This window comes from Crocuta crocuta, unplaced genomic scaffold, assembly GCF_008692635.1.
Source record: "Crocuta crocuta isolate KB4526 unplaced genomic scaffold, BGI_CrCroc_1.0 scaffold396, whole genome shotgun sequence".
Lineage (NCBI taxonomy): Eukaryota > Metazoa > Chordata > Mammalia > Carnivora > Hyaenidae > Crocuta > Crocuta crocuta.
This window is the reverse complement of record NW_027533259.1, coordinates 3,279,840-3,294,284: the sequence shown is the minus strand read 5'-3', so window position 1 is coordinate 3,294,284 and position 14,445 is coordinate 3,279,840. Positions and strand designations below refer to the sequence as shown.

Sequence of the window (14,445 nt, the reverse complement as noted above, 5' to 3'; positions counted from 1 at the left end):
CAAGCCCCTCATTGGGCTCTGTACTGACAGCTGAGAGCCTGGAGCCTGTTTCAGATTCTGTGTCTCCCTCTTTCTCTGTCCCTTCCCCACTCACGCTCTGTCTGTCTCTATTTCTCAAAAATGAATAAACGTTAAAAAATTTTTTTAAAAAGGAAGTTATATATTTCAAATCCAGAGGGCAAAGTAATTCTAATTTGCTTCCTGGTGGAACCTCTGAGTGCTTTTCTTTCTCTTATTTGTACTTATAAATTTTAGTATTCTTGAAACTCAGTTCTTATTAAATAATATTTTCATCAGTTTTTGAAGATGTATTAGGAGTAGATAACACTGGTGTACTGATGATGTGTTGAAAAATGATCTTTCTTTAAACACCCCAGTGTAATACTTGAATTTGACCCAAGGCAAAATTGTAGCATGCCTTCCTGGTGATTCTTTTTCTATGTTAACAATTTTATATTAACACTCACTTGATGCTTATAAGAAATTTGTTTGACTTTGAGATGATTTGAAATTCTTAACTAGATATCTTCATTTTATATTGTGCTCAATATTTGAAACATAAGTTTATCCTAAATTTTGTTAGAGAAACTTAGAAATAAACACAAAATTCTTTTCATTTTATTTAATAGAAAGCTGCTTTGTTATTAGATGTAAACTGGAAAAATTGTAGAAATAATAGTGTATTCACTAACAGATGACAAGAGAAAATCATAGTACAATAAAATCAGATAAAATATGTGCTAAAATTAAAAACCTATTTGTAATTTTAACAACAACAACAAAATAAATTTGAAATAGATGGGATCTGATACAAAGGATCCAAAGGATATCTAGAGCAAACATCTTAATCAATGATAATACTATATTGTAAGTTTTCCCTCTGAGAAGAGGAATATGATTAGGATGCTTGCTATCTCACTGCTTTTTTTCACTGTTTTTGAATTGGAGACCTGAGCCAGATAATCAGGCAGGAAAGAGCAGAGAAAAATGCATTAATATAAGGATTGGAAAGGAAGTAACAGAACTATCACTGGTAGGTAATGTAAATAATGCATGTAGAAAATGTTTCTTAAAAATCAGGTGAATTATTAGAATTAGTAAGTAAATTTAGTGAAGTTGGATTTAAGGCCACATACAAAAGCCAATTAGGATACAATGAAGTTTAAAAAAAGATTTATATTAGCGCGTGGAAAATGCCAAATAGGAATAAATTTAACAAAAACTGAAGAACTCTACATACAAAATATAAAAACATCATTAAGAGAAATTAAAGATCTAAATAAGTGAAGGAATTTAATCTGTTCCACATTCCACAGAGAATACACTCTTGGTCACAATATTCTAAGTAGAGCTAGGGAATCAAAGTGAATAAAGTGATTGTGTACTGGGTAGTAACTTTTTATATAGTTGCCCATTAAATCTATAGGTACCATTTTGGCTTTTTATCAGCTTTTGTTTTAAAAGAAACTGATTTTGAGTTTTTCTTTTAATAGACTGTGACCATAGATAAACTGCAGGGAAGTACTGTTAATATATCTACTGAAGATGGTTTGCTGGAAGCCAAATATCTTTATACAGAATCATCATTTCTGTCTTCTGTTGCTGGGGATATTACATTAGGAAGTGTTCATGGTAAGATGATAAAGGCCTAACACATCTCAGACTCCAAATAACATAAATTTCTAAGAGGTGACTCATTTCTCTTTAATTGAAGAAGGGTATGCCATTAGGCATTAGTCTGCCTTCTAAATAATTAATGGCAGACTAATCATCTTTTTGAAAAAACATAAAATGACTCTTAAACTATCTAATTTTGGCAAGATATTAAATATTTTGCTGTTATATTTGAAGGTAATAGTAATTCTGGTTTTTAATGCATTTCCTTTGTTACTTATTTTTTCATTTATTTTTTGCTCAGCTGTGCCTTGTTTATGTAGTATTGCATTTCTGTTATGGCAATGAAAAGTACTGTACTTAATGTATTGAGTAGCTCTTTGTAGGAAAGCAGTTTCTTATCAAGTCAGATATTGATTAACACCCATGATCAGAACAGCACAGATCTTTGCAGTGCTTTTTACCATATTTAAATTGTATCCATTTATGTTTAATTTCTTTTGCTTTCTTTTAAGTTAGATAATATTGAATTTGGTAATTTGCTATTAATAGCTTACATGATAGTAAACAGAGGCACTTCTTTGAGGAAGTCCTCAAAAAAACTTCTGCCTCTTGATTATTGATTAGTGCTGAATGGAAACATACTGGGATAGGGATAAAAGAATTCAGTACTTAGGTTTTGTAAAGCCTTTTATATTTACTGACCTTTAATATGAGGTCACTTTTAATACCACCTTTCCTTGGGTGGTTTAAATCTGAGTCAGACCTAGATCCTCTTCTTGGGATGTTGTCTCAGGTTGAGTTTCTTGAAAGCCGGGTCTCAGATGGAAATTCTAGTGTAGCACATTTACTAGGAAGGCGCCTTGGGACCAATGCCCGTGCAAAGGAAGGAAGCCCCATTTCCCCTGGAGAAGTTGGCCTGTGACGCAGCCACAGCAGTCCCAAGGGGGAGCTCTAAAGCTGGGTTGCTCCTCAGAATTGTCTCAAGTCGGGGTGAGGGAAGCTAGACCTTTGGATTTCCAATCATTAGATGCAAGATGCCCCAGGAAATAGCATGATTTTGGGTCAAGATGGCTTTTTTCAGTTGAGGCAATTCCCTAAGAGGGCTGACAGCTGAGGGCTGTCTGACAGCGATACTCCCATCAGCTAGGAAAATAAGCCCTCAGGTAGAGAGGGGTTCTGGATGACAAATCACAGCATTCACTGCAGTTATATTTATTGATTCATTCAGTACATATATTGACCACCTACTATGTGCCATACTTTCAGAGACCAAGGGTGCATAGTTGGGCGGTAGATGTTCTCTATCCTTAAAGAACTCGTGATGTAATCAAAGGATTGAATGTCATCTTCGTTATTTGTAATATTAGTACAGCAGTGAGAAGAAGTAAGGGAAGGGAAAATTTGATCCATTTGCCACTGTAGAAAAGCTTACATGTTACTCAGTCCTGCTTTCCCCATCTGGTTCTTGGCCCACACTTATGCTTTGGTTTTTCAGTGGTAGCAAGTATGTAAAGGAGAAAGAAGTGAGACAGAAACCCTCCTCATTTCTTCGTCACACCAGTGCCTGCCTACTTTTTAATCACCTTTCAGACAAGCCTAAGTTTCTTGCCTCTCTCATGTCACCCAATTTCCATCCTTATCTGAAGGGTATGTCATCCTTGTCATTCATGCTACTGGAGTTTGGAGTTTGGAGGTGGGATGGGTATGGAAGAACAGGCAATGTTCTAGCCCTCCATCCTGGTTGGTGAGAAGATTAGAGTCATGGCCAGTGAAAGGAAGTCCCTATGTTCTAGCTACTGGAATGTTAGTAAGGAGGAATATCTTTCGAGGATTTACCCAAGCTGGAATTCTGAATATATATTGCTGTGAATTCTTTTTCTAAATGGTGATGGTCATATAACACAAATTATATTTTGGCTATATTTAAACAAGCTGGCGTGGGAATCTTAAAGCTTGTTTTTATGGGAAAATATGTTGCTACTTCTAAACATCTGACTTACAGAAAACAAATTTGTAGGATATATACATTCTAAGACCTCCCTATCTAGGATTTATTTAGTTTGGCTTCCTTTTCCTTTAGCAAGGCTTAAACTGATTTTTTTTCAAGTATATTTTTAGAAACCCAACATTCAGATGTTATATACAAAGCCATTTTTACCACAGATATGATGTCAATAGCTGTCTAGGTGTCTGTTTTTATAGATTTACCAAGAAGTATGAATTTGAAGGTCTTGGTGTCAGTGGGTGGGTGGATAGTTTGAAAGCAAATTGAAAGCAAACATGTATTAAACCTTTTTTTTAAAAATTTTTTTTAATGTTTTATTTATTTCTAGGAGAGAGAGAGAGAGAGCGTGAGCAGGGGAGGGTCAGAGAGAGAGGGAGTCACAGACTGAAACAGGCTCCAGGCTCTGAGCTGGCAGTCAGCACAGAGCCCGACGCGGGGCTCGAACCCACGAACCGCGAGATCATGACCTGAGTGAAAGTCGGACGCTTAACCGACTAAGCCACCCAGGCGCCCCGAAAGCAAACATGTATTGAGTGCCAAAGTAGACCAGTGCCTTTCACTTAATGGACAGTTGGTTGTTTACAGATGAAGAAAACAAAACTTAGAAATGTCTAAATGTTTTCTCTCAATTACGGTTTAATTTGTAGAAGAGCAAGGATTTAATCCAGGTTTCTTGACCTTCTAAGAGATGTTTTTAAACAGTGTTCAGACAAATTTGTGTAATAGCCATGGTGAACCCAAATGCCATCATTGCCCTGAGGGATTTCTGGCCTGCTTTGGAGATATTTCCTCTAGACAAATAGCACTACAGCACAGATGGACTGCTTCAGCTATGTTCTGTATCATAAACTCCAGTTTCAGTAACATTTGTTATGCCTTATGACCTCTGGAAAAAATGTGGATGTTCTATACAGTGTTTAGGTTCAGCTTAGTTCCATGGAGATATTTAAGAATTCACTTTATTCCATAGACGTACTCTCGTCTGTATGGTTTCTAAGGCTTCCACAAAGCAAGAGAGAGCATGAAACTGATTTCTTGTCTATATTTTCTGTTTGTTCATATAACCTGATGGCAAACCAATACCCAGCACAGTGCTAAGTACGTAAGAGGATGCCCAGTAGTGAGAAAAGGGGTATTGAAAGCAGTAATATGTCTTTCCTGCCCTGCCAAATTGACTCCTAGATGTAGAGAAGAAGAAAAATCAATCCTAAATGGTTTTCCAAATGGAGTTAAGTATAGTTAACTATATATTCTGGTAAGAAAATGAGTAAGCTAGTTGACTAATGATATTTACTATTTATAAGGCTCATTGAATCATATCTATTAAGTATGTATGTCTTCTAATATAAAAGAAAGTAGTTTATTCACTGATCCAACAAATATTCCCTACTCTTTTGGCACTGGCCATCTAGGAAAATAAGTAATTGGATAGTTTGTACTTAGGTATAAAATTTTGTGACAGTTTACTCTCTTGATTTCCTTCTATATTATCAAAAACATTAGATTCTATGTGAATATGTATTATTATATTCTCTATTTGAATATTTATTATTTAAAAAAATCCTATACATGTATATGTAAGATAAACATATTTATGTATTTAATATTCTACTAAATTTGTTTTTAAAATATAAATATATGTAGTGTCCTGACCCTTTAGAGAGAAACAGAAGCTTCCTTGAAATTGTTTGCTGTGGATGGTTTTTATTTATAACATAATTTAAACTATTAACGAGTGTTTAATATGTAGGCATGCTCAGGGCACCTGAGTGGTTCAGTTGGTTAGATGTCTGACTCTTAATTTCAGCTGAGGTCATGATCACACAGTTCATGAGATCGAGCCCCATGTTGAGCTCTGCGCTCAGCACAGAACCTGCTTGGGATTTTCTCTCCCAGTCTCTCTACCCTTCACCTGCTCTTGGTCTCTCTCTCTCTCTGTAAATAAATAAACACTAAAAAATAAAATAAATATGTAGACAAACTCATGACAGTTGTTTTAGCATTTTATATTTAACTTATTGATATAAGTTAATCAATGAATAAAAGTATACTTTAAATATTTAGCTTCCCCATGTAATTTAGGGTCTTATTTTAGGTTCTTTGGCAATATACATAAATAAATAAATTACTGAGTATTAGTTCTCTCATTTTCTCTGTACTTAACTACTTTGGATTTTAGAAACTCACAGAAGCAAAAATTTCATTAGTTATATAAGCACAGTTGATAACTTTGATATCACTCAATTTCATAAAGAAATGTCCAAGTTTGCTTTAAGAAATGATTTGTAGTTACTGGTGAATTTGTAAATCTGCCTTGTGAATTTAAAAAGTCAGAAACAATATAAAATTTCAAAAGAAAAACTTTTATTGGATTAAGTGGAACATTTCATGAAGTTCATGAAAATGCTTTGTTTAAATTCTAGGATTTATTATTTAAATCTTTTGTAATGTTTTAGTTTGGTTATCATTTTGATGTTTGATAATGTTATGTTAATGTTGATTCTGGATTCTTAAAACTTTTTGATATAAATACTAGAAAGGAATTACTGCTTGCTTTGTCATACAGACAGCATAAATTTGGGGGGAATTTAGACAGTGTGATACATGCAGTATTGGACTCAGCTCCTTAGATGGGCTTGGCTCTCTCCGTAAAGGTGATGCTGCCATCTTCAGTGTGTGGTTTCCAAGCTTCCACAAAAGGAAGAGAGATCAGAGATTCATGCAAAAAATTTCAGAAACCAAACCTGGAAGTACATATATTGCTTCTGCCATATATTTTTAGCCAGAATATTTCCTTTTTATTTATTTTTACTATTAATTTTTATTTTTTAATTTATATCCAAGTTAGTTAGCATATAGTGCAATAATGATTTCAGAAGCAGAATAGTGATTCATCCCCTACCTATAACACTCAGTGCTCAACCCAAGTGTCTTCCTTAATGCCCCTTGCCCATTTAGCCTTCTCCCCACCCCAACCCCTCCAGCAACCCTGTTTGTTTTCCTTATTTAAGAGTTTCTTGGGGCGCCTGGCTGGCTCAGTCCGTTGGGTGTCCAACTTTGGCTCAGGTCATGATCGCATGGTGCATGGGTTTGAGCCCTGCATCCGGCTCTGTGCTGACAGCTAGCTCAGAGCCTGGAGCCTGTTTCGGATTCTGTGTCTCCTTCTCTCTCTGACCCACCCCTGCTCACGCTGTCTCTCTCAGAAATAAATAAAAATTTAAAAAATTTTTTAATAAAAGAAAAGAGTTTCTTATGTTTTGTCCCCCTCCCTGTTTTTATATTTTTCCTGCTTCCCTTCTCCTATGTTCATTTGTTTTGCATCCCAAATTCCACATATGAATGAAGTCATATCATTTGTCTTTCTCTGAGTAACTAATTTTGCTTACCATAATACCCTCTCTTTCCATCCATGTTGTTGTAAATGGCAAGATTTCATTCTTTTTGATTGCTGAGTAATACTTCATGTGTATATATATCACATCTTCTTTATCCATCTGTTGATGGTCATATGGGCTCTTTCCATACTTTGGCTATTTTCCATAGTGCTGCTGTAAACATTGGGGTGCATGTTTCCCTTCAAAACAGCACACTTGTATCCTTTGGATAAATACCTAGTAGTGCAATCCCTGGATCTCAGGGTAGTTCTATTTCTCATTTTTTGAGGAACCTCCATACTGCTTTCTAGAGTGGTCATACCAGTTTGCATTCCCACCAGCAGTGCTAAAGAGTTCCCATTTCTCCATATCCTTGCCAATATATATATTTTTTTGTCTGAGTTGTTAATTTTAGCCATTTTGGCTGTTGTGGGGCGGTATCTCATTGTGGTTTTGATTTGTATTTCCCTAATGATCAGTAATGTTGAATATTTTTTCATGTGTGTATTAGCCATCTGGATGTCTTCTTTGGAAAAGTGTCTATTCATGTCTTTTGCCCATTTCTTCAGTGGATTATTTGTTTTTCAGGTGTTGAGTTTGAGAAGTTCTTTATAGATTTTAGATACTCTCCCTTTATCTGATATGTCATTTGCAAATATCTTCTCCCATTCTGTCGGTTGCTTTTTAGTTTTGCTGATTGTTTCTTTCATTGTGCAGAAGCTTTTTATCTTGATGAGGTTCCAATAGTTCATTTTTGCTTTTGTTTTCCTTTCCTCTGGAAATGTGTTGAGTAAGAAGTTGCTGTGGGAGAGGTCAAAGAGGTTTTTGCCTGCTTTCTTCTCTAGGATTTGGTGACTTCCTGTCTTATGTTTTAAGTCTTTCATCCATTTTGAGTTTATTTTTATGTGTGGTATAAGAAAGTGGTCCAGGTTCATTCTTCTGCATATCACTGTCCAGTTTTCCCAATATTGTTTGCTGAAGAGACTATCTTTATTCCATTGGATATTCTTTTCTGCTTTGTCAAGATTAGTTGGCCATACATTTGTAGGTCCATTTCTGGTTCTCTCCTCTGTTCCATTGGTCTAAGTGTCTGGTTTTGTGCCAGTACCACACTGTCTTGATGACCACAGTTTTGTAATACATCTTGAAGTCCAGGATTGTGATGCCTCCAGCTTTGGTTTGCTTTTTTAGGATTGCTTTGGCTATTTGGGGTCTTTATTGGTTCCATACAAATTTTAGGATTGTTTGTTCTAGCTCTGTGAAGAATGCTGGTGTTATTTTGATAGTGATTGAATTAAATATGTAGATTGCTTTGGATAGTATCGACATTTTAACAATATTTGTTCTTCCAATCCATGAGCATGGAATGTTTTTCCACTTTTTTGTGTGTCCTCTTTGATTTCTTTCATAAGCTTTTGTAATCATCAGTGTATAAATTTTTCACCTCTTTAGCTAGGCTTATTCCTAGACATTTTATGGTTTTTGGTGCAATTGTAAATGGGATCGATTCCTTGATTTCTCTTTGTGTTGCTTCATTATTGGTGTATAGAAATGCAATCAATTTCTGTGCATTGATTTTATGTCTTGTGACTGCTGAATTCATAGGTAAGTTCTAGCAGTTTTTTGGTGGAATCTTTTAGGTTTTCCATATAGACTATCTTGTCATCTGTGAAGAGTGAAAGTTTGACTTCCTCCTTGCCGATTTGGATGCCTTTTATTCCTTTGTGTTGTCTGATTGCTGAGGCTAAAACTTCCAGTGTTGTGTTGAATAACAGTGGTGAGACTGGACATCCCTATTCCTAACCATAGGGGAAAGCTCTCAGTCTTTCATCCCATTGAGGATGATATTAGCAGTGGGTCTCCTGTATATGGCTTTTATGATCTTCATGTATGATACTTCTATTCCTACTTTCTTGAGAGTTTTTATCAAGAAACGATGCCATATTTTGTCAAATGCTTTCTCTGCATCTTTTGAGAGGATCATGTGGCTCTGTTTTATTAATGTGATGTGTCACATTGATTTGCAGATATTGAACCAGCTTTGCATCCCAGGTATAAAGCCCACTTGATCGTGGTGAATAATTCTTTTAATGTATTGTTGGATCTGGTTGGCTACTATCTTGTTGAGGAGTTTTGCATCCATGTTCATCAGGGAAATTGATCTATAGTTCTCCTTTTTCATGGGGTCTTTGTCTGGTTTTGGAATCAAGATAATGCTGGTTTCATAGAGTTTGGAAGTTTTCCTTCCATTTCTATTTTTTGAAACAGCTTCAAAAGAATAGATGTTAACTCTTCCTTAAATGTTTGGTAGAATTCCCTTGGAAAGCCATCTGGCCCTGGACTCTTATTTTTTTGGAGATGTTTGACCACTAACTCAATTTCTTTACTGGTTATGGGTCTCTTCAAATTTTCTATTTCTTCCAGTTTCAGTTTTGGTAGTTTACATCTTTTTAGGAATTTGTCCATTTCTTCCAGATTGGCCAATTTATTGGTATATAATTGCTCATAATCTCTTATTTTTGTTTGTATTTCTGCAGTGTTGGTTGTGCTCTCTCCTCTTTCATTCTTGATTTTATTTATTTGGGTCCTTTCCTTTTTCTTTTTGATCAAACTTGCTAGGGGTTTATCTATTTTGTTAATTCTTCCCAAGAGCCAACTCTTGGTTTCATTGATCTGTTCTATTGTTTGTTTGTTTTTTATTTCAGTAGCATTGATTTCTGCTCTAGTCTTTATAATTTCCCATCTTCTGCTGGTTTGGGGTTTTATTTGCTGTTCTTTTTCCAGCTCTTTAAGGTGTAAGTTTAGGTTGTATATCTGAGGCCTTTCTTCCTTCTTTAGAAAGGCTTGGATTGCTATATACTTCCTTCTTGTGACCGCCTTTGCAGCATCCCAGAGGTTTGGGGCTGTGATGTTATCATTTCACTGGCTTCCATGTACTTTTTAATTTCCTCTTTAACTTCGTTAACCCATTTGTTCTTTAGTAGGATGTTCTTTAGTCTCCAAATATTTGTTGTCTTTCCAAATTTTTTCTTGTTGTTGATTTCAGGTTTCATAGCGTTGTAGCCTGAAGGTATGCACAGTATGATCTTGATCTTTTTGTACTTGATGAGGGCTGATTTGTGTCCCAGAACACCAATCTATTCTGGAGAATGTTCCATGTGCACTCAAGAAGAATGTGTATTCCACTGTTTTAGGATGAAATGTTCTGAATATATCGGTTAAGTCCATCCGGTCCAGTGTGTCATTCAAAGCCATTGTTCCCTCGTTGATTTTCTTCTTGGATGATCTGTCCATTGCTATAAGTGAGGTGTTGAGATCCCCTACTATTATGATATTATCAATGAGTTTCTTTATGTTTATAATTCATTGATTTATATATTTGGTTATTTCAGGTTGGGGGCATAAATGTGTACAATTGTTAGATCTTCTTGATGGATAGACCCCTTAATTATGTAATAATGCCCTTCATCATCTCTTGTTACAGTCTTTATTTTAAAATCTAGATTTCTGATATAAGTATGGCTACTTTTGGCAACCAAATGGCAAGATACCATTCTTTTTGATGGCTGAATAATATTCCATTATATTATATATAATGTGGTGTACATATATATATACATATATGTACACCACATCTTCTTTAGCCATTTATCAGTCAGTGGTCAGTGGAATTTGGGCTCTTTCCATAGTTTGACTGTTGTTGATAATGCTATAAACATCAGGGTGTATGTGCCCCTTTGAATCAGTATTTTTGTATCCTTTGGGTAAATACCTAATAATAGTGTAATTGCTGGGTCGTAGGATAGTTTTATTTTTAACTTTTTGAGGAACTTCCATACTGTTTTACAGAATGTCTGCTCCACAGGGTAAGAGAGTTCCCATCCTCACCAACATCTTTTGTTTCTTGTGTTGTTCATTTTACCCATTCCGACAGGTGTGAGGTGGTATTTCATCATGGTTTTGATTTGTATTTCCCTGATGATGAGTGATGTTGAGCATATTTTCATGTGTCTATTAGCCATCTGGATGTCTTTGGAAAAGTATCTATGTCTTCTGCCCATTTTCTAATTAGATGATTTGTTTTGGGGGTTGCTAAGTTTGGTAAGTTCTTCATAGATTTTGGATACCAACCCTTTATCTGATATGTCATTTGCAACTATCTTCTCCCATTCCATAGGTTGCCTTTTAGTGCTGTTGATTGTTTTCTTCACTGCGTAGAAGCTGTTTATCTTGATGAAGTCCCAGTAGTTCATTTTTACTTTTGTTTCTCTTGCCTTCAGGGACATGTCTAGTAAGAAGTTGCTACAGCCAGTGTCAAAGAGGTTTCTGCCTGTGTTCTCCTCTAGGATTTTGATGGTTCCCTTGCTCACAGTTGGGTCTTTCATCTATTTTGAATTTATTTTTGCGTATGATATAAGAAAGTGGTCCACATTCATTCTTCTGCATGTTGCTGTCCAGTTTCCCCAACACCATTTGTTAAAGAGACTATCTTTTTTCATTGGATATTCTTTCTTGCTTTGCTGAAGATTAGTTAACCATACAGTTGTCAGTCCATTTCTGGACTTCCTATACTGTTCCACTGATCTGTGTGTCTGTTTTTGTGCCATTACCAAGCTGTCTTGATGACTACAGCTTTGTAATATAGCTTGAAGTTCTGAATTGTGATGCCTCCAGCTTTGCTTTGCTTTTTCAGGATGGCTTTGGCTATATAGGGTCTTTTGTGCTTCCAAACAAATTTTAGGATTATTTGTTCTAACTCTCTGAAAAGTGCTGGTGGTATTTTGATAGGGATTCCATTAAATGTGTAGATTGCTTTGGGTAGTATAGACATTTTAACAATGTTTGCTCTTCCAGTCCATGAGCATAAAATGTTTTTTCATTTCTTTGTGTCCTCTTCAATTTCTTTCATAAGTGTTCTGTAATTTTCAGAACAGATCTTTTACCTCATTGGTTAGGTTAATTCCTAGGTATCCTATGGTGTTGGTGTAGTTGTAAGTGGAGTCGATTCCTTGATTCCTCTTTCTGTGGCTTCATTATTGGTGCATCAAAATGTAACATTTCTATATGTTGATTTTGTATCCTGCAACTTTACTGAATTCATGTATTAGTTCTAACAATGTTTTGGTGGAGTGTGTCAGGTTTTCTACATAGAGTATCGTGTCATCTGCGAATAGTGAAGGTTTGACATCTTCCTTGCTAATGGGATGACTTTTTTCTTCTTTGTCTGACTGCTGAGGCTAGGACTTCCAGTACTGTGTTAAATAACAATGATGAGAATGTCTTTTTCCTGACTGTAGAGGAAAAGCTCTCAGTTTTTCCTCACTGAGAATTATATTAGCTGTGCATCTTTCATGTTACGGCCTTTATGATGTTGAGGCATGTTCCTTCTATCCCTACTTTGTTGATGATTTATATCAAGAATGGATGCTATACTTTTTCTGCACCTGTTGAGAGGATCATATAGTTCTTTTCTTTTCTTTTATAAATTTGGTGTATCACATTGCTTGATTGCAAATATTGAACCACCCTTGCAGCCCAGGAATAAATCCCACTTGATTGTGGTGAGTAATTCTTTTAAAGTACTTAAAAGAATTTGATTTGCTGGTATCTTGTTGAGAATTTTGCATCCATATTCGTCAGGGATATTGGCCTATAATTCTCCTTTTTGTCGGGTCTTTGTCTGGTTTTGGAATCAAGATAATGCTGGCCTCGTAGAATAAGTTTGTAGGTTTTCCTTCCTTTTTTTTTTTTTAACAGTTTGAGAAGAATAGGTATTAACTCTTCTTTAAATGTTTGGCCTGGCCGGCTTGGTTGATTAAGCATCTGACTCTTGATTTTGGCTTGGGTCACGGTCTCACATCAGGCTCTGTGCTGGGTATGCAGCCTGCTGAAGATTCTCTCTGTCCCTCCCTAATCTGCCTGCATGTGCTCTTTAAAAAAATGAAGGAAGGAAGGAAGGAAAAAAAGAAAGGAAAGGAAAGGAAAGAAGGAAGGAAGGAAGGAAGGAAGGATTCCCCTGGGAAACTGAGTATATGTGCTTTTTAAACAGTAATCACATTTCTTTTAGTTAAGAAAAATAAACTAATGTTCATCTCTAATTGATAGCTTATTTTTCCTTCTGACCATACTAGAATGAAGAATTACTAGCTGAGACAAGCAATATACTTTCTCAAACACTGGGGTTTTTGGAGAAGTTAACATAACTTGAAAGTAGAGTAAGCACACCTAGTTAGTACAAACCATATGGTGCCTTTATTGCAAAGAAGCCTTTTACAGAGATCTACCCTACTCAAGTAGTTGATTTGTTTTTTTTGATAGCTTATTTTTCCTTCTGACCATACTAGAATGAAGAATTACTAGCTGAGACAAGCAATATACTTTCTCAAACACTGGGGTTTTTGGAGAAGTTAACATAACTTGAAAGTAGAGTAAGCACACCTAGTTAGTACAAACCATATGGTGCCTTTATTGCAAAGAAGCCTTTTACAGAGATCTACCCTACTCAAGTAGTTGATTTGTTTTTTGTTTTTAGTGGTTGGAGATGAAATAGGTGGAACCAAAATATAGAAAACTGTGCTAGTGATGCCCATTTGGTTATGACCTTTTAAATATTCTGCCTTATTCCACAAAGTATTTGAGGTAAGAGGTTCATTTTGTATATTCTCATGACTTTGGAATATTTCTATTTAGGGTAGATTTTGATATGAGTTAAAAATACATTTTTTGTTTATTGCTTTAAAAAGCCTTTTGTATTGACATGGGGCGCCTGGGTAGCTCAATCAGTTAAGTGTCCGACTCTCGACTTTAGCTCAAGTTATGACCTTGCACTTTGTGAGTTCAAGCCCTACATTGGGCTCTGTGCTAACAGCACTGAGCCTGCTTGGGATTCTCTTTCTCTCTCTCTTTCTGCCCCTTCCCTGTTTGCTCACTCTCTCTCTCTGCCGCTCTCTCTCTGTCTCTCTCAAAATAAATAAACTTAAAACCCGTTAGCATTGACAAAATATTTTTAAATATTCTTTATATTTATAATTATTCCTTATTTTCAGTTTTTCCCTTCCACTATGCTTTTATTGTACAGAGCTCTTTAACATTCAAGAAAGATGTAGCCTGAGACTCTAAGGTCCCACTATAATATGAACTAGCTCTTCATTCTTTAATAGATCTAAAACTTCTGTCTTATATAGCTGTAAGAACCATAACTTTCTTTGAGATCACTTTATTTTCATGATGAGCACTAATGATTGGCTTTTTGAGAAAGACCATATTTTCATTAAAAATTGCAAATTCTGGGGGGCACCTGAGTGGCTCAGTTGGTTGAATGTCTGGCTTTGGCCCAGGTCATGATCTCACGATTTGTGAGTTCGAGCCCCGCATCGGGCTCTGTACTGACAGCTCAGAGCCTGGAGCCTGCTTAGGTTTCTGTGTCTCCCATTCTCTCTGACCCCCCCT

General features: G+C 35.9%; 1 protein-coding gene across 3 annotated transcripts in view; it reads left to right on the top strand.

Moving 5' to 3' along the window:
• The window catches only part of FAM185A (family with sequence similarity 185 member A), a 62,099-nt gene that overhangs the window by 14,576 nt on the left and 33,078 nt on the right, over window positions 1–14,445 (top strand). For all 3 annotated transcript variants that reach the window (XM_077746960.1, XM_077746961.1, XM_077746959.1), the window contains exon 4: window positions 1,494–1,632. In XM_077746960.1, the coding sequence (XP_077603086.1) occupies window positions 1,494–1,632 (139 nt within the window). The remainder of the gene's footprint in view (window positions 1–1,493; window positions 1,633–14,445) is intronic.